General features: G+C 44.2%; 1 protein-coding gene across 6 annotated transcripts in view; it reads left to right on the top strand.

Moving 5' to 3' along the window:
- PDE10A (phosphodiesterase 10A) overlaps positions 1-21,009 on the top strand; it is a 543,800-nt gene that overhangs the window by 468,573 nt on the left and 54,218 nt on the right. For all 6 annotated transcript variants that reach the window (XM_039915066.1, XM_029048769.2, XM_029048765.2 and 3 more), the window contains 6 exons: positions 7,952-8,092; positions 10,450-10,605; positions 12,105-12,155; positions 13,116-13,174; positions 13,562-13,613; positions 19,171-19,313. In XM_039915066.1, coding sequence (XP_039771000.1) covers positions 7,952-8,092; positions 10,450-10,605; positions 12,105-12,155; positions 13,116-13,174; positions 13,562-13,613; positions 19,171-19,313 — 602 coding nt within the window. The remainder of the gene's footprint in view (positions 1-7,951; positions 8,093-10,449; positions 10,606-12,104; positions 12,156-13,115; positions 13,175-13,561; positions 13,614-19,170; positions 19,314-21,009) is intronic.

The raw sequence follows: 21,009 nt of genomic DNA, 5'->3' as shown, positions 1-21,009 counted from the left end.
GTCGCCGACCTGGTTCCCCGGCTCAAACTAGGAGAAGGCTGCAACTTCTGGAAAAAGTAGCAGGAATCAAGAAGAAATCATTAGGCAACTAGTTTGAAGAATTGTTATTATCACAGAGAATTGTATCTAAGGCAGTTCCACCCAGGACTCTACCCCAGGCTCTGAGTTGGAGCCAATCAATCAGTTGTATTTATTGATAATTATAATAATAATTATGGTATTTTCAAGTGCTTGCTATGTGTCAGGCTTAAAACAGCACATAGAAAAGATTGCCAATGTTGACACAGCCCCTGTCCACATGGGGCTCACAGTCTAGGTAGGAGGGAGTAGGATTTAATCCCCATTTCACAGATGAGGAAACTGCAGCACAGACCGGTTAAGTTACTTGCCCAAGGTCACGCAGCCATCAGCTTTTGGAACTGGGTTTAGAACCCAGGTCCTCTGATTCCCAGGCTCTTGCTCTTTCCACTGGGCCATGCTGCTTCTGGAGTGCTTAATAAATAATAATAATAATGGTTCTTGGTAAGTGCTCATTATGTGCTAAGCACTGTTCTAAGCACTGGGGTAATAATAATAATGTTGGTATTTGTTAAGCGCTTACTATGTGCAGAGCACTGTTCTAAGCGCTGGGGTAGATACAGGGTCATCAGGTTGTGCCACATGATGCTCACAGTCTTAATCCCCATTTTACAGATGCGGTAACAGAGGCACAGAGTAGATACGAGTTAATCAGGTTAGACACAGTCCCTTTCCCACGTGAGGGTCACAGTCTTAAACCCCATTTTCCAGTTGAGGTGAATTGAGGCCCAGAGAAGTGAAATGACTTGCCCACGTTCACAGAGCAGACATGTGGTGGAGCTGGGATTGGAACGCGGGTCCTTCTGACTCCCAGGCCTGTGCTGTATCCATTAAGCCAGATGCTTCTCTTATTGTGTGCAGCACATTGTTCTAAGCTCTTGAGAATATAGTATAGACTACTCCAGTGGTTGGGCATCCACTTGGGCATCAAACAAAAACTCACCATTAGCTTTAAAGGGGTCCATCACCTTGCCCCTCCTACCTCCCTTTGCTTCTCTTCTTCAACAACCCGTCCATTATATCTCGCTCATCTAGTTCTACCCTTCTCACTGGGCCTCCATCTCACCTGACTCACTGTTGACCATCAACCCAAATCCTTCCCCTGTCCTGGAGTGCCCTCCCTCCTTAAATCCGACAAACAATTACTCTCCCCACATTCAAAGCTTTATTGAAGGCACATATCCACCCAGAGGCTTTCCCAGAATAAGCCCCACTTCTTCTCATCTCCCACTCCCTTCTGTGTCGCCCTGACTTGCTCACTTTATTCTTCCTCCCTCGCAGCCCCACAGTAGTTATGTACATATTTGTCATTTAATTTATTGGTATTGATGTCTGTCTCCCCGCCCCCCCCCCCCCCCAGACTGTAAGCTTGTCGTGGGCAGAGAATGTGACTGTCAGTTGTTGTATTGTACTCTCCCAAGTGCTTAGTACAGTGTTCTGCACAAAGTGCTTAATAAATGATTGAATGAATTAATGGATATACACATTCAAGGATCTTACAATTTTAAGGGAGAGACAGACTGGGGATGGAGTGGAGTGAGCCGGGACCTTCTTGACCTTTTTTCTTCCCCCTTCGTCATAGAAGCTGCTAGGCAAGTCCCCACATCCAATCTGGTTTTGCCACCGGCAATCAAAGATATTGGAGTCTCCTGTATGACCTTGGAAAAGTCCCTTCACTTCTCTGTGCCCCAGTTTCCTCCTCTGTAAAATGGGGATTCAATTCTTATTCTCCCTCCTATTTAGACTGTGAGCCCCTGGCGGGCAAGGACTGTGTCCAACCGAATTAGTTTGTATGCACCCCAGTACTTAGCACAAAGCATGGACGTCTTAAGGCACTTAACAAATACCAAAATTATTATTAATATTGAAAACACATGCCCTGAAAGTGCCGAAGGAACTCAGAGATGGAGTTGCGAGGTTCCGATAAAATAATATGGCCTAGAGTTAACCTTGGTCAAGGTATCGAAGTATAACCCACGTAATTCCCCCTCTAGACTGTAAGCTCCTTGTGGGCAGGTATTGTACTTCCCAACTCTATTTCATTGTACTCTACCAAGTGCTTAGAACAGTGTCCTGCAAACGGTAAAGATTAAATCGTGATAATGGATTGATTAAACTACCATGCTCCAGAACGGCTCAAGGAGTGAGTCTGGGAATTATAACCCTTGGACCTCATTTCCATTCATATTGATGGAATCCATAATGGCATGAAGAGGGATTAGATGCAATATAATCTTAACTATATACAATAAAATTTCTTCAACTGTGCTTACATTGAAGGACGGGAACTGTGACCAACCTGATTATCTGGTATCCACCCTGGCACTTAGTAGGGTGTCAGACACATAATCAGCGCCTCGCAAATTAGCATCATGATCATTATTACTATTGTCATTATTATCATCGGTATATATTTGCTACTTATAATAGATAAGGGAAAGACGTACCTCCCAAAATCTGCTGATGTTCTTTGAAGGGTTAATAGGCAAATACTTAAAGAGGATAGTATGGACATATTTTAATTGGATTTTCCAATGGCATTCTACATGAGAATTTTTTTTTATTAAAAAGCACTGCGTTATCACCAGATTTAAGGGGATAGTCTACCATGAATAGAAAACCCTGGCAAAAAGGTAGTGAAAAAGGGGTGGGAATCCAGAGACACTTTCCTAGGGTGGAGTCATGTAAATCCTTCTAGGTCTGCTTTTATTTAACAAGCAGAAATAATCTGGAAATAGTTTGCAGATGAAAACTAAATCCTTCTGAGGGGCCAAAATGCCTTGCAGGTGAGGAGGATACATTGTAAGAGGAGCTCACAAAACCGAATAAGCAAGCAGAAGAGTAGCGATAAAATTCCGTGAGAGTAAGTTATTGTTCAAGGGGTCCAACTCTCATACTGCTGAGGATCCTTAGTGCCACCCAGGGATAGAGAATACTGGTGTTACCCATATGTTTCTATTTATATCATCTGAGGGACTTGGGTGGGAAGAGAGATACGGGACGGTGAGTCCGGGAGGAAACTGGAACTAAAAAGGAGTATCCTTCCCCCTGGGAAATGCCTTTGCTTCCCAGATCATTCATTCTATCGATCAATTTTATTGTTATTTTTACTTTTTACTTTAAGCTTTTACTCTTTGTCAAGCCCTGTTCTAAACACCGGGGTAGATATTGGACAAGGTCCCTGTCCCACATGGGGCTCACAGTCTAAGTAGGAGGCAGTAGGAGTGACTCCCCATTTTACAGTTGAGGGAACTGAGGCACAGAGAAGTTAAGCGATTTTCCCAAGGTCGCACCATCAATCATATTTATTGAGTGCTTACTCTGCAGACCACTGTACTGTGCACTTGGGAGAGTACAATTTAACAGTATAACAGACCCATTCAGCAAGCATTTGGCAGAACTGGCATTAGAACTCAGGTTCTCTGACTCCCAGGCCCATGCTCTTTCCACTAGGTCATGCTGCTTCTCGATCCATGTGTCAAAGTTATTTTAAACTGAGCTCTTCCTCTGTACCAGCGGACTCTATTAAGCACTTGGGAAAGAACAGTACAGTAGAGTTGGGAGACATGAGAAAATTTCCGAGAGGAAATCTTTTCTCTTTGACCTCAAGCATTATTTCAGAAAGGAGTGGTTTTCCCATTTCTTGGTGGCTGAGGTAAGCATTGTCTTTTTGGCTGTGAAAGATCTTAAAAAAAAGTTTGGGGACACACACACCCACACCCACACACCCACACACCACACACATACACACACACACACACACACACACACACACGACTCTCCGGGTGGACAGAGCCATCTGCTGGTCCTATTTCTTAATAAGCATCAGCACAGAATGGCTGACTTGAAATCACAACCCAAATCCTTTGTTTGTACAAAATACGACTAAACCATGCAAAGGGAAAAAGTAAAAAATCAAAATGAAAATCAGCTTTTAGCATCAGGGCCGTTTGTGAAGCACAAGGTTGTATTTAACCACGTCCAGCCCACAGTGTCTGCCATCATTTGCCTCTGAAGATTCTCCCGTCATTTGAATAATGAATTCTTCTATTGATGGTATTTTGGGGGTTCCCGCTCTGTGCAAAGCACTGGGTACTGCACCTTCGGGCAAGCCCAACGCAGCTAAAAGGCACAGATTCCTGCCCTCAAGGATCTTACAACTGACAACATATTGCTGAACCAGGTTAAAACCCTCTCCCTTTTCCCTCCTCTAAAAATCCCAGCTGGATCTCTGAGAGGAAATTAAAGTTCCTCCCAGACAGATTCTAGAGCCAAAACAAATAGCAGTTCGTTAAAACCTCCACTTAAAACGGAGTACACTGCATCCCCCTTTATTGATGTCGGAGGGGTAAACAGTCAGTCAATGAACCAATCGGTGGTATTTATCGAGCACTTACTGTGTGCAGAACACACGTTCATTATTAGATTAGGCAGACGCACACATTTGAGATGATTGTTTTAGGTTTTTTTCCCTTGTGTCCTGTGATTTCGGGTCTTTTTTTATTCAGTTAAACAGACTCTCCAGTCAGAAGTTTGAGTAAGTGGATGTTTATTTAGCATAACTTACCAATTTGGGTACTTCAACCAGTCTTCAGATGGAAAAATTTATATTTGAGCATCAAGCTAGTTGATTCTCCAAAAATGACATCGCATTGATAGGTAGCAAAACATTCACTGTGGGCAGGGAATGTGTCTGTTATTTTGTTATCTTGTACTAATAGTAATAATGTTGGTATTTGTTAAGCGCTTACTCTGTGCCGAGCACTGTTCTAAGCGCTGGGGTAGACACGGGGAATCAGGTTGTCCCACGTGGGGCTCACAGTCTTAATCCCCATTTTACAGACGAGGTAACTGAGGCACAGAGAAGTTAAGTGACTTGCCCACAGTCACACAGCTGACAAGTGGCAGAGCTGGGATTCGAACCCATGACCTCTGACTCCAAAGCCCGTGCTCTTTCCACTAAGCCACGCTGCTGCTTGTACTCTCCCTAATGCTTAGTACGTGCCCTGCAAACAGTAAGCACCTAATAAATATGATTGATTTATCGATTGGATGCATGACACCAGTGATTATAAGCGAATCATGACATCCTCTGGTCGGGGCCAATTTTGGTCAAAGTAGATGGATCCCACTGCGTCAAACCGAAGTATCTAATGATTAGAGTACAGGCCTGGGAGTCAGAAGGACCTGGGTTCTAATTCCGACTCTGCCACTTACTGGCTGTGTGACCTTGAGCGAGTTAACTTCTCTGTACCTGTTACCTCATCTATAAAATGGGGATTAATGCTGTGAGTCCCATGTGGAACATGGACTCTGTCCTTATTTGTTTGTATCTCCCTAGTGCTTAGCACACTGCTTGACACATAGTAAGCACTGAACAAATACCATCTTTATTATTATTATTATCAGGGAAAGACAGCTCATGGGGGAATGTCCAGCCCCATTCATTTTTTGACAGTTTTCCCTGGTTAACAAACACCAGCAAAAAAAAAAAGACAATAACTGTACCCTCATGGAGTTTGCAGTTTAGGAGGGGAGACAGACACACAAATAGACTACAGAACACACAAATAAACTACAGACATAGGAGTGCTAGAGTAGGTGAGACACAGTCTTCACTCAGACCCATTTGTATAGACCCATTGACATGTATACAGTGTATAGACATGTATACAATGTATAGACATTGTATAGATCTGATAGACCCGTTTTTCTATCTGTTTTTATTGGAGAGTTATACCCTCTTCTGGATGCAGAGTTTCAGGTTAGGACTTCCACTGTCAGGTTCTTGTTCTACGTCATTTGTGATCACGGGGAAATCCCCCTTTAGTAATCATAATGGTAATAGTAATTACGGTATTTGTTAAATGCTTACTATGTGACAGGCATTGTACTACGCGATGGGGTGCATACAAGCAAATGAGGTTGGACACAGTCCTGTCCGTGTCCTGCACAGGGCTCACAGTCTTAATCCCCATTTCCAGATGAGGTAAATGAAGCACAGAGAAGTAAAGTGAAGTTGCCCAAGGCCACACAGCAGACAACTCACTGAGTCAGGATTAGAACCCATAACCTTCCCACTCCCAGGCCCATGCTCCATTCACTACGCCATGCCGTTTCCCATATATCAATCATTTTTCTTGAGAGCTTACTCTGTGCAGAGCACTAAACTAAGCAACAGAGAAAGTACCATATGATAGACACTCTCCCCAGCCACAACGAGCTTAAATAGACTGACTCCCTCATGGCAATTTAGGTTCATGGTCGGAATGGGTGACCAGGCACTCAGCACCCTTTTTCAGATAACTTTCACGTGCTGGGAGACAGTTATTTCTTTCCATAGGACAGTGTAAATCCCTGAACAGCGATTAAGTTGTCCTTTAGTTTTCTCCTTTCTTTCCCCCAAAATCTCGAACCCTTTCATCTTCCTGCCTAATCAGATTATCCAAAATCTTAATCCCTGTAATAGTTTCAGGCTTCTCTGCAACCCTCTTGGTTCCATGATTATCTTCATCACCACCCCCTACAATCATCATCATCATCATCACCGGTATTTATTGAGCACCTCTTGAGTGTGAAGCCCCATACTAAGCGTTGGGGGAGTACAGCAGAAACAAGATACATTATTTCTACCTTACACCACTTTAGACTTTAAAGGGATAAATGGACAGAGCATATTGGCCAAAAATAGGGAACAAGGACATAGTAGCAAGTAGTACAAACCCATCTGTCTCTGCTTTGGAATGCCATTCCCTATCATAAAACTAGAAATGGATAATAAATTCAGTAAGCGAGAGATTGTCTCTATAACTTTCACATTCTGGAATGTGTCGTACCACGCTCTTCATAAGTAGGCAGCCATTACAGTATTCTGCAGCAAGTTAGTCCTCGATAAATAGCCATGATGATCCCGATGTATTTGATCTCACGCTTGCTACCAAAATTGAGCATCAGTCTGTTTCAGTGGACCGTCTTTATAATCTGATCATTTTGAATTCTGTCCCCATTTCCAGTTGTAACTCCCCCAGCTTGCTCTCGTCCCCCGAATGATCAGTATGCTCTCAGTGTAACCATCCATTTTACAGATAAAATATATAAAACATCTTTTCTGCCTAAACTCCACGGACCCCACCTGATACCAACGGATCTCTCCTTTATTTTCCACGGCAGTGACCTATCGTCCAGTCCTGAGGCTTGTGGGATATGTGTCATTGTCTCAGACGTAATCGGGAAAGGGATTCTTCCGCTGCAAAAAGAAACCAAACATCAGTCTTTTGTGAGGGAGCAAATAATTCTGACACCAAATGGGATTGATTGGTGGAAAAGACGAACCGTTCCCTGTATGATTAATTATCCCATTGAATATGCGCCTATGAGGAATTTTTAACTGACGCCTAGAAACACCAGCTTGGTCTTCGAGGGTGTTTTGCTTAGAAAGGCAGAAAAGTTGCCCACTTGGCATGTTTAATGGCATCTTTCTGGTAAGATCAGATAGGGAGGAAGTCATTGTCTGAGCAGGTAACAAGATTCACCCCATAGGGGCTGTATTTGTACTGATTGCTCCCTGCCGTCGGGTGTAATACTATAGATTATCCATCAGTAAGCATGGAAAGGGTTGTTTGTGTGCGTGGGTATTTCAGACTGGTTTAGCAGATTACAGTTCTTATTACATATTATAAATGACTTTGTATTCATCTATGATCCTTTTGATAATGGTAACTTTTTGTGCAGAGACATCCACGTTGATCTACTGAGGCGATGGAGGCCAGGTTTTCTTTCTCCCTTAGCGTCATCCAAAGTGTTTTCCACTATTAGGTCCCCAGCCCCATTTGCTCTGGCATACCTGAAGGTCGATTCTTTTTGTCTTTTCCAGAGTCTGTGTGTTTTCACCCCTCCTGGAGCAAAGGAAGGAAAACCACGACTGATTCCTGCTGGCCCGATTGCTCATGGCACGACGATATCTGCCTATGTAGCCAAATCGAGGAAGACATTACTCGTGGAAGACATTCTTGGGGTAAACTGTTCCTTACTTTATGTACCTCACTCAGCGTGGCTTAGTGGATAGAGCACAGGCTTGGGATTCAGAAGGACCTGGGTTCTAATCCCGGCTCTCCACCTTTCTGCTCTGTGACCTTGGGCAAGTCACTTCATTCTCTGTCCTCAGTTATCTCATCTGTACAGTGGGGATTAAGAATGTAAGCCCAATATGGGACAGGGACTGTGTCCAGCCTGATGTACTTTTATCCACCCCAGTGCTTAGAACAGTGCTTGGCACAAAGGGCTTAGCAAGTACCATACGCCTTTTGGAAGTTAGATTGCTAAGATGGAAAATTGTATTGCTGATGGAGAAATAGTAGGGGTTAGAGTATTTTTTGAGTGTCTCTTTGCACACAAGTACTGGAAAAATGATTCCCAGGTGGGAATTAGATAGGATAGCAGGCCTCTGATTGGCTCATGTCTAAGGATGGCAGCATGGTGTAGTGGATTGAGGTTGGCCCTGGGAGTCAGGAGGTCATGGGTTCTAATTCCAGCTCCACACACTTGTCTTCTGCGTGACCTTAGGCAAGTCATTTCGCTTCTCTGTGCTTCACTTACCTTACCTGGAAAATGGGGATTGAGACTGTGAGTGCCACGTGGATCTGGGACTGTGTCCAACCCAATTTGCTTGTAACCACTCAGCACTTAGAACAATGCCCGGACCATAGTAAATGCTTAGCAAATGCCTTTATTATTATTATTATCATAATACTGACTGATGATTAGGATGGCCTGAGTAGCCGAGCACCCCCACCTAGCCCAGGCTACATGCTGACAAGATTCAGCCAGGGTTGAATCAATCATATCGATTGAGAGCTTACTATGTGCCCTGCTTATCTATCCCACATAATAAAATACAACGTTAAAATTCGGAGTCCACTGGGGGCCTCAGAGTGGTAACATCCCCTCCCCGGTCACCAACTCCACCATCCAGAGTCCAGTCCCACTGAGAATTCCTGAGGTCCCAAGATTTGTCGAGTCCTCTCCCTTTTTCCATTTAAATACCAGTGACTCCGCAGACACAGGGTAGATCCAGAGTGGGCGAGCCAGACATCTTGTCAGGAAGGCGTCAGGGTTTCCCACTACTTTTGTCCAGCAGATCGGGGGAAAGAGACAGTTTCACCTGAAACAAAAACTGTTGATTTTGGTGAATACTGACTATCTATAATAGCCATATCAATCAGATGGTCAAGCAATGGTATTTATTGGGTGCTTCCTATGTGCAGAGCACTGGAGTAAGCTCATAGGAAAGTCCAGGACAACAGACCTGGTGGAAAGAGAGTCATAATAATAATAATGTTGGTATTTGTTAAGCGCTTACTATGTGCCGAGCACTGTTCTAAGCGCTGGGGTAGACACAGGGGAATCGGGTTGTCCCACATGGGGCTCACAGTCTTAATCCCCATTTTACAGATGAGGTAACTGAGGCACCGAGAAGTTAAGTGACTTGCCCAAAGTCACACAGCTGACAAGTCATGTTTTTTATTGTGTTTGTTAAGCACCAACTCTTTGCCAGTCAATGTTCTAAACACTGGGGTAGATACAAGGTAATCGAGTTGAACGCAGTCCAGGTCCTATCTAGAGCTTACAGTCTTAATCCCCATTTTACAGATAGGGAACTGAGGCACAGAGAAATGAAGTCTCTTGTCCAAGGTCACACAGCAGACAAGTCACAGAGCCCGGGTAGGAACCCATCACCTTCTGACTCTCAGGCCTAGGGTCTATCCACTAGGCCATGCTGCTTCTCTAAGCATGTATTCCTTTACATTGAAAATGCAGTTGGAAGAATCGTTAAAATCCTCTAATATTATTTCCTAATCACTGTCGAGTAAAAGAGAAAGCTTGTCTAAAAATTGCATCAGATTTTAGTTTTATTTCATTTCTGTGTGGGAAAAAATCTTTTCAAATCAATCAGCTTCTCAGTCAGTGGTATTGATAGAGCACTTACTTTGTGCAGAGCACTGCATTGAGCACTAAGGAAAGTACAAACAAGAGTTGGTAGATATGATCCCTGTCCCCTGGGAGCTTACATTCTAATAGGAGAGACGGACATGAAAATAAAAAGACCTTCGTTTGGAAGAATGGTCAATTCTGGAGATGTAAAAATTACAGGACACTTAATTAGGACTGGGCTTATAGAGAGAGTCTAATTTTGCCAAATCAATCCTCTTTATTGAACATTTATGGTGCGTGGAGCACCGTGCTAAGCCCTTAAGAGAATACTCTATAATGGTGTTGGTAGACGCGTTTGACGTCTATTTCTGGATCGTCGTTTCTCGGTTCCCCATTCCCATTTCATCATGCTGGTCATTTCCAATTGGTTCTATTCCTCAGGATGAACGATTTCCCAAAGGTACTGGACTGGAATCAGGGACTCGTATCCAGTCTGTTCTTTGTTTACCAATCGTCACCGCAATCGGAGATCTAATTGGCATTCTGGAGCTGTATCGACACTGGGGCAAAGAAGCCTTCCATCTCACTCACCAAGAGGTGAGGGTCCTCCTCCTCAGTGCTTACTGGATTTCTGCGCGAGGGTATTGAGAAAAATGATAGCGGGAAAAAAAGTATCCAATAAAGGATACTACAAAAGGCAGTGGATGTGAGGGGGATCAGCAGGCTTTTCTCCAGTATACCGTGCTCCAAAGAATGGGCCTGAGACTTTTCGTGCTCGGTTTGTCCTTTTGACCCCATCCTTCTGGAACAAGGGGAAGGAGAAGTCATTCATTCATTCAACTGTATTTGTTGAGCGCTTATTGTGTGCAGAGCAGCGTACTAAGCGCTTGGGAGAGTGCAATACAACAATAAACAGACACATTACCTGCTCGCAACAAGCTTGCAATCTAGAGGGATATCCGCATAGCATCAATGTTATTTCAGTCAAGTTTTGCACGCTCACTGGAAGCCTCTACTGCCGATCTATCAGTCCATGGTCTTTATTGAGTGCTAACTATGTGCAGAGCACTGTATTAAGAGCTTGAGAGGTTACACTGAAAGAGAAGTAGACTCAAAGAGTTTATGAGTAAGCCTAGTGTGTAAGTAGTAAGTAAGTAAGCCTAGTGTGGGCAGGGTTAGTCTCTCTTTATTGCTGAATTGTACTTTCCAAGTGCTTTGTACAGTGCTCTGCACACAGTAAGCGCTCAGTAAATACAATTGAATGAATGAATGAAAAAGCTGGGGAGACACACTGAAATCACTTACAGAAGCAGGAGGGTAAATGGTTATGTGCGTAAGTGCTTCAGAAGGTAAGATCGGTCCATGCTGGAAATAACTTCGAAGGTTTTTAAGGGGAATTGTTTTACTGATATCAAACAAAACCCCTGGTGATTCCTTTTGCTCTGTCAGTCTCCTTGCGCTTGCAAGGCAAGCCACCATTTTCCTTTGTGATCTGAAATTAAACTGACGGCCACGCAGAAACTGAACATTGCACAGGGAGAAGCAGCGTGGCCTAATGGATAGAGCACTGTTCTGGGAGTCAGAAGGAGCTGGGCTCTAATCCCAGCTCCACCATTTGCCTGCTGTGTGACCTTAGGTGAGTCACTTCACTTCTCCGTGCCTCGGTTACCTCACATCTAAAATGGGGATTGAGACTCTGAGCCTGTCCAACCTGTTGACTATGTCCAACCTGGCTACCTTGTATCTATCCCAGTGCCTGACAATGCTTGGCACATAGTAAGAACTTACTAAATACCAAAAAAAAGCCCCAAACCCCCATCTATCCCTGTTTGACACGCATTCTTCGTGGAAATCAACGTGGTCTAGCAGGTGGCAAAGTTACCATAGTGCCCAGACTTGAGATTCATGCCTGCTTCTTCATTCTAAATCAAGAAACCCCTCTGCAGGAGGGTAACTGGCTGGGAAGAAAGCATTTAGCCCCTCTAGAGAACACAGCTCCTACCCAACGTGCAGAGGAAAGGTACTGGCAAGCCAGTTTTGAAGAGTCAGAATGTTGTTCCGAGACTTTTCCAACAGTTTCATATGTTTCATTTCAGGTCGCAACGGCCAATCTCTCATGGGCCTCAGTAGCAATACATCAAGTGCAGGTGAGATGTGCAATGTGCAGAAGGTGCGGGGAGAGGGGTTAAAAAGGAGACCTGATTAAAGAGGTTGGGGGCCCACAGTCAGTCAGTCAACTGTACTGATTGAGTGCTTGGCTCACAGTAAGTGTTTAACACATACCATTATTATTATTATCATTATTAATATTATTATTTTTATCAGATCTCGGTTCTGGGCCTCAAACGACACAAAGTCTGCTGCCATTTTGCCTCTTGTTTCTTCAACCTGGACATGAGTTGGGTGTTTGGGGAAGAGCAACCATCCTCCTTCACGTACTGTGTAGACAAACAACTTCCCTGATGATTTTGCTAGCAGAATATCCAGGGATAGAAAAACTAGAACTGGGAAAAGAAAACATATGGCAGTTTGCAGTTCAGTTTTTCTAGGGGTCCCTGGGGTGGGAGATGCCCCTTGATCTGTGCTCTCTTTCCTTTCTCCCGTTTAAACCATGAGAAGCAGCAGGATCTAACGGCAAGAGCTTAGGCCTGGCAGTCAGAGGATGTGGGTTCTCATCCCGGCTCCACCACTTGTCTGCTGTGTGACCTTGGGCAAGTCACTTCACTTCTCTGTGCCTCAACTGTAGAACAGAGATTAAGACTCTGAGCCCCATGTGGGACAGGGACTCTGTCCAACCTGATTACCTTGTATCTAACCCAGTGCTTAGAACAGTTAAATGCACACAGTAAGCATTTAACAAGCATCATTGTTAGTATTATTGTTATTATTATCCAAGTTCTGTCTTAGCTTGATGGTACCTAAGCCCTACTTGGATCAGCTTCCCTGAGCAGTGGATGCATCAGTTGAAGTCTTGTACAGCGCTCACAATTTTTTTGTTTGTCTGTGGTCTCATTATTGTAATTCCTAAGATTAACTGTAGTTTAGTGTTTAAGCCACAGAGGTCTGTTCTGCACACATAACATCTTCTCTTTTCACTGTCCTAACAGGTGTGCCGAGGTCTTGCCAAACAAACCGAACTGAATGACTTCCTTCTCGACGTATCAAAGTAGGCAAGCTAGATATCTGGGGGAGGGCCAGAAACTCCAGGAGAAAGAGCGACTGGTTTTATACAGTTCAACAGTCCTGTAGATATTTCTGATGAGGCTGTTTGTTTTTTAAGGACTATTATCCGTTAGCTTTACCGGCTAATAAAAACACCACCCACATATCAAACTTAAAGCTGTAAAAGACAAAAGAAGCAGTTAACTGGCACATTTTCTGTGTCCTCCTTCAACAAATAACACTCCTGATTTTGTCAAAACAAACATGCAACTGTGCTAAATTATACTGCCTTTTTTTTTTACAATGTTGAGATTTTATCTAGGCAGGGTACACTGTATTTGTAGTCAAAACAAAATTGCTTACTTATTTTCTTCTTTTTTTTCTTCCCCAGAACCTATTTTGATAACATAGTCGCAATAGATTCTTTACTTGAACATATAATGGTAAGTGACCCCCAACTTAGAAAAAATATTTCTACTATCTCAGCACTTTAGCCTCAGACATTCAACAAACATGAAAAGGAGATTAAGGACTACAAAACAATTTGAGGATGATCATCTTGACAAAAATGTCTCTTTGTCAATAAATAACTGATTGATGCCCCAGTTACATTTTCTTGGATTTGTTTTACAAATCTTGGATCTGTTTAAGGCAAGTCTGGACTTGGAGGGGTGGTTTGCTTGTTTTCATATTTTATTATTTGTTGCTTCTTCATGACAAACCAAAGCTGACAAGCATAAACTCGCTGATGGGATTGAGCCCACTTTTTATTCTAGGTTTGGGTGAGGTAAATGGACTAAATATCACTAACCGATTTTGAACGTGGCAGGCTTCCACAAAAAAGGCATGTGGAAGTTTTTAGAGGTCAGGATTAAACGTTAATAAATTATGCTCAATTCACTGGTAGGGATGCAGCATGATCTAATGGAAATTGCATAGGCCTGTGAGTTAGAGGACTTGGACTCTAATCCCGGCTACACCTCTTGCTTGCTTTATGGCCTTGAGCAAGTCATTTAAATTCTCTGGGCCTCAGTTTCCTCACTTGTAGAATGGGGATTCAATACCTGTTCTCCCTCCATAGACTGTGAGTTTCAAATGGAACAGGGACTGTGCCAAATCTGAATCATTCGTCGCTACCCCAGTTCATATTTTCTTACTGAGGGCTTACTATGTGCAGAGCACTGTACTCTGTACTTGGGCGAGTATGTTAAAATAGATTAGACGGTCACGTTCTCTGCCGAAAATGAGCCGATATTTCGGAGGGGGAGAATGAACACTTAGAACAATGCTGAACACATAAGTGCTTACCAAATACAATAATTATTATAATAAAGTGAAAGTAATGGAGATTAACAGTGTTTCCTAGTGGTTAGAGCTTGGGCCTATAAATTAGAAGGACCTGGGTTCCAATCTTGGTTCATTCATTCATTCATTCAATCACGTTTGTTCAGCGCTTACTGACTGCTAAGAACTGTACTATACGCTTGGGAGAGTAAAGTATAACAAAAACCAGACACATTCCTGCCCACAAGGAGCTCACAGTCAAGAGGGGGAGACAGACATGAATATAAATAAATAGATGAATAAATAAATTACAGCTGTAAACAGATACATACATATGTGCTGTGGGGATAGGAGGGAGGATGAATGAAGGAACAAGTAAGCGGTGCAGGAGGGAGTGGGAGAAGAGGAGAGAAGGGTTTAGTCAGGGAAGGCTTCTTGGAGGAGATGTGCCTTCGATAAGGTTTTGAAGTGGAGGAGAGCAATTATCTGTCTGATAAGATGAGGGAGGGCATTCCGGGCCTGAGACGGGATGTGGGCGAGAGGTGTGTGCTGAGACAGATGAGATCGAGGGAGAGTGAGAAGGTTAGCATTAGAGGAATGAAGTTGCGAGCTGCGTTGTAGTAGGAGAGAAGCGAGGTGAGGTAGGAGGGGGCAAGCTGATTAAATGCTTTAAAGCACTTTTTTTGTCTGATGTAGAGGTGGATGGGCAATGCCTGGAGTTTCTTGAGGAGTGGGGAAACATGGCCTTAATGCTTTTGAAGGAAACTTATTTGGGCAGCGGAATGAAGTATGGACTGGAATGGGGAGAGACAGGAGAGAGGGAGGTCAGCGAGTAGATTGATACAGTAATCAAAGCGGGATATAATAAATGCTTGCATTGATGTGCTAGCAGTTTGGACGGAGAGAAAGGGGCGGATTTTGGCCACGGTTCCACCACTTGACTGCTACGTGATCTTGGGCAGGTCCTTTCACTTCTCTCTGCCTCAATGACCTCATCTGTAAAATGGGGATTAAGACTGTGAGCCCCGTTTGGAATAGGGACTTGATTACCTTGTATGTACCCCAGTGATTAGTACTTTGCCTGACAAAGTGTAAGCACTTAAGAAACACCGTTATTCTTCTTCTCTGTGCCTTGGTTCCCTCATTTGTAAAATGGGGATTGAGACTGTGAGCCCCACGTGGGACAGGGACTGTGTCCAACCTGATTTGCTTATTTCTAGGCCAGCGCTTAGTACAGCGCATGGCACATGGTAAGGGCTTAACCAATGCTATTAAAAAAAATGGGGCAGAATTCCACTGTCCTCGTCCTCTGTGACGAGTGATCAGGGTCAGACATATTCTCTCATGCATGGGTCCCTCTCTCACCCCCTTGAGTGCACGGTGTGCATTCTGTGTGCGGAAAGCTTTTCTCGGCCAGGAGCTGCCAACACACGGCGTTTACGCCATTTCTGGCTTGCGTTAGAACCGAAAGAGGTTCATGAACATGGCTTCAAGCTATGAGGTAGGTGGGTTGGGGTTTTTTTTACCCCATAGCACGATATTTAATAATAATAATGTTCGTATTTGTTAAGTGCTTACTATGTGCAGAGCACTGCTCTAAGCGCTGGGGAGGATACAAGGTGATCAGGTTGTCCCACGTGGGGCTCACGGTCTTAATCCCCATTTTACAGATGGGTGAACTGAGGCCCAGAGAAGTGAAGTGACTTGCCCAAAGTCACACAGCTGACAAGTGGCTGAGCCGGGATTTGAACCCATGACATCTGTGTCCAACCTGATTAGTTTGTGTCTACCCCAGCACTTAGTACAGTGCCTGGAACATAGTAAGCACTTAACACATACCATTAAAAAATAGATGGGACAATAGTGTGTATATTTGCATAAGTCTTGCGGGGCGGGGCTGTGAGGAGGGACGATAGCAGGTGAGGAAAATAGGAATCTATCAGGGAGGCCTCTGAGGGAGATGTGGTTTCAGAAAGGCTTTGAAGTTGGGGAACTTGTGGTCCAGGGAGCGGAAAGGAAGGGAACGAGAGGTCAGCAGTCAGACAAACCGAGCAAACCGTAGTGAGTAGCAGAGTTGGAGAGGAAGGAAGACTGCAAGCTACGATGTAGTGGGAGAAAAGAGTGGCAAAGGAGGAGGGAGAAAACAGGTTGAGCGCCTTAAAGGCAATAGTGAGAACTTACTAATTCATGTGGGGAGGCTGGGCAGCCATTGAAAGTTTTTATAGGTGGAGAGTGAGGGAGTTAGGTGCAAAGTTTTATTTTCGTGGTACTTGTTAAGTGCTTACAAAGTGTCAAGCAAAGACAATAGTCAAGGATTTCTGCTTAATATGGAGAGTGGGGGAATCATATGCCATTTTTTTATGGTTTTGTTAAGCACTTACAATGTGTCAAGCACTAATCATTCATTCAATAGTTATTTATTGAGCACTTACTTTGTGCAGAGCACCGTACTAAGCACTTGGAATGTACAATTCAGCAACAGAATTGTATTCTAAGCGCAGGAGTAGATACAAGATCATCAGGTTGGGCACACACCCTGTTCTACATGGGATTCACAGTCTAAGTAATAATAATAATGATGATGATATTTGTTAAGCATTTACTACGTGCCAAGCACTAAGCGCTGGGGTAGATACAGGATTGTCCTATGTGGGCTCACTGTCTCAATCCCCATTTTACAGATAAGGTAACTAAGGGCCAGAGAAGCGAAGTGACTTGCCCAAAGTCACACAGCTGACAAGTGGCGGAGTTGGGATTAGAACCCATGAACTCTGACTCCCAAACCTGTGCTCTTTCCACTAAGCCACACCCATTCCCTAAATAAGAGAGAGGAGAATGGATTCCTCACTTGAAAGATGAGGAAACTGAGGCAGGGAGATGTTAAGTGACTTGTCCAAGGTCACACAGCAAGCAATCGGCAGAGGCAGAATTAGAATCCCGGCCCTCTGATTCCCAGGCCCGTGTTCTCTCCACTAGGCCAAGCTTCTTCTTTTGAGAACAGTGATATCGGCTGGAGAAGATAAAGACTGGAGGTAGGGAGGTCAGTGAAGAGGTTGGTCCAGTAGTCAAGCCGAGATACGACAAGTGCCTGAATCGGAGTGGGGGCCTTTGGATAGAGAGGAAGGGAAAGATCCTGGAAGTGTTGTGGAGGAAGTACTGTGACTGGATTTGGTGACAGTGAGATTGTCTGTCAGATGGGACTGTAACCTCATTATGGGCAGGGATTGTGTCTGTTACATTGTTATGTTGTACTCTCCCAAGCACTTAGTTCAGTGCCCTGAACTCATTAAGTGCCCAGTAAACATGATTGATTGCTTGACTGACAGACTGAATGTGGAGGTTGAAAGAGTGGGAGGATAATGCCCAGGTTAGATACTTCCAAGACAGGGAGAATGGTGTTGCTGTCAACTTTGATGGAAAAGTTAGGTGGAGGAGAAGTTTTGTGAGCAGATGTGAGATGTTCAGTGTAGACATATTGTAATAATAATAATAATGTTGGTATTTGTTAAGCGCTTACTATGTGCCGAGCACTGTTCTAAGCGCTGGGGTAGACATAGGGGAATCAGGTTGTCCCACGTGGGGCTCACAGTCTTAATCCCCATTTTACAGATGAGGGAATTGAGGCACAGAGAAGTTAAGTGACTCGCCCACAGTCACACAGCCGACAAGTGGCAGAGCTGGGATTCGAACTCATGAGCACTGACTCCAAAGCCCATGCTCTTTCCACTGAGCCACGCTGCTTCTCCCTATTGTGCCTAAGGTACTGGTGGAATGTCTGGGAAGTGATGTCCTAGAGGTAGAAGGAAATAAGAGATTGCAGAAAAGGAGAGAATACAAGGCTAGGGAGGTCGGTTTGAGATTTATCCACAAAGACAGCAAAACTGAAGCTGTAGGAGCAGATTTATCAGTAAATCAATCAATCGAACTCACTGAGCCTCGATCTCATCTGTCTCTCCATCAAACACTTGTCCATGCTTCACCTCTGGCCTGGACCTCCCTCCCCTTTCATTTCCGACCGACGATCTCCCTCCCCTCTTTCGAAGTCTTATTAAAAGCACCTCTCCTCCAAGAGGCCTTCCCTGACTAAGCCCTCATTTCCTCTACTCCCTCTCCCTTCTGAGTGACCCTTGCATTTGAATTTATACCCTTGATTCACCCCACTCTCTGCCCCACAGCACTAAAGTACATATCTTCAATTGATTTAAATGTCTATTTCCCCCTCTAGACTGTAAGCTCATTTTGGGCATGGAACCTGTTTCCCAACTCTGTTATATTAAACTCTCCCAAGTGTTCAGTACAGTGCTTTGCACATCGTAAATGCTCAGTAAACACGATTGATTGATTGATCCCTCGGAGATATTTTCCTGAGCACTTACTGTGTGATATTTACTGAGCACTTAGAACTGTCCTAAGCAGTTGGAAGAAAACAAAACAGTAGAGTCGGCAGACATAATCCTCGTCCACAGGGAGCTTACAGTCCAGATGGGGAGAGGACATTACAGTAAATCAAAGATAGGGGAAATGGCAGAATATAAGTATGTAGACATAAATGCTGCGCGGTTGGGGTGAGTATTCAAGCACTTAAGGGGTACGCTCAAGAGCAAAGGAGAAGCGGCATGGCCTAGTGGATAGAGCACGGGCCTGGGAGTCAGAGGTGCCAAAATGGAACCTCACACAGGCCTCACTTCTAATCCCCGCTTCATCCTTCGCCCTTAGATATATGCAAAAAATTTGGTGAATGCCGACCGCTGTGCCCTCTTCCAAGTAGACCAGAAGAACAAGGAGTTGTATTCGGACCTTTTCGACATCGGCGAAGAGAACGAAGGGAAGCCCATTTTCAAGAAGACCAAAGAAATCAGGTGAGGGGAGGAAGGCGGAGGAGGAGGAAGAGAAGGCAGAGGAGGAGGAAATGAAGGACCGATCTTGCTGACCGCTGAGCAGGCGTTAGGTTGCCCAGTTTCTGTGCTTATTCACAGGCACACTGACACTATTTGTCATACTGTGATATCATTTCCACCAGGACCAGCCTCCCGAAGGCAGCGCTTCTAGGACTGACATTGCGGTGCCTCCGACAAAGCGTCTCTGAAGCTCTAAACGTCACTCCTGGAAATGCCGTCTTCCGGAGGCGGTCCTTGTGGAAATCGCGTTGGAGACACACGCTCTAGTCCGCCCAGGTACGTCGGAGTGCCCCTCTTCTGCCATTCTGCAGGTCTTCTCATGCACAGAAACCTGGGCGTGTTTTTTTCCAAATCAATCTTTTTTCTTTCTTTTTTTTTTTGAGATTAGCGTGTGAGCTCTTACAGTGTGAGCCTCACATGGGACGTGGACTGGGTCCAACCTGATTATCTTGTACCTATGAATCGATTGATCATCATGAATCCATCAGTGGTATTTACTGAGCGCTTCCTATGGGTAGAACAATGTGTTAAGTGCTTTGGATTGTACGATATAATGGTGCAATATCATGGTGAATCAGTATGGTCTAGGGGATAGAGCGTGGGCCTGGGAATCAGAAGGATTTGGGTTTTAATCATGGCTCCGCCACTTGTCTGCTGTGTGACCGTGGGCAGATCACTTCACTTCTATGCCTCAGTTACCTCATCCGTAAAATGGGGATTAAGATTCTGAGCCCCACTGTGGGACATGGACTATTTATTGAGTGCTTACTGTGAACAGAGAACGATGCTCTGCAATGTACCGAGTGCTTGGGAGAGTACAATAAGTGCTTGGGACGAGCTAAAAGCTTTGATTGTGTAATTCCCAGCTTTTTAGGGATTATTTGGGAAATAACCATGTCTTCTACTCTGTCAGTCATGTTCCTTCAGGGAGGAGTGTTCTAGAAACCCCCCTGACACAAATGTCCAGTCACTGAACATTCATCTTTGAGCTGGTCTGAGCACACTGTGGGCCTTTCAACTAGATCCCAACACTGGTCTCGTTTGGATGACCATTCAACCAGTTGGTTCTCATGTCAGGCAAAAAGGTATCTGAGCCCTGACATTCTTCTTCACTGAAAAATGAATTGCCTTTAACTTGCCCTATTTCCTCAATCCATCAAGACTGTCTCTTAGGTACCTACCAGGTGTTGAGCACTCTACTAACCACTTAGGAGAGTTAGTAGACATGAAAATAATAATTGTGGTATTTGTCAAGTGCTCACTATGTGCCAGGCACTGAACTAAGAGCTGGGGTAGAGACAAGGTAATTAGATTGGGCACAGTCCCTGTCCCACATAGATTTAGATTGCAGTCTAAATCCCCATTATAAAGATGAGATAATTGAGGCTCAGAGAAGGGAAGTAAAGTAATTTGGGATTAGAACCCTGATCCTTCTGGCTCCCAGGCCCAGGCTCTAAGCCATTAAGCTACATTGCTTCTCATTGCCCTCAGGAAGCTCACAATCTAGAGGGGAAGTCTGACCCCTACATCCTTTTGGGATTGGAGGCAGGAAAGAAAGCATTATGCAGATGAATCAAATGAGCTGTAGGTATACAAAACCATATTGTTACACAAAGCCACCAGAAAGACACGCAAAATCAACTCCAAATGTTCTGTT

This window comes from Ornithorhynchus anatinus, chromosome 21, assembly GCF_004115215.2.
Source record: "Ornithorhynchus anatinus isolate Pmale09 chromosome 21, mOrnAna1.pri.v4, whole genome shotgun sequence".
NCBI classification, from domain to species: Eukaryota; Metazoa; Chordata; class Mammalia; order Monotremata; family Ornithorhynchidae; genus Ornithorhynchus; species Ornithorhynchus anatinus.
The sequence above is the reverse complement of the archived record's forward strand: the minus strand, read 5'-3'. Positions and strand labels throughout refer to the sequence as shown.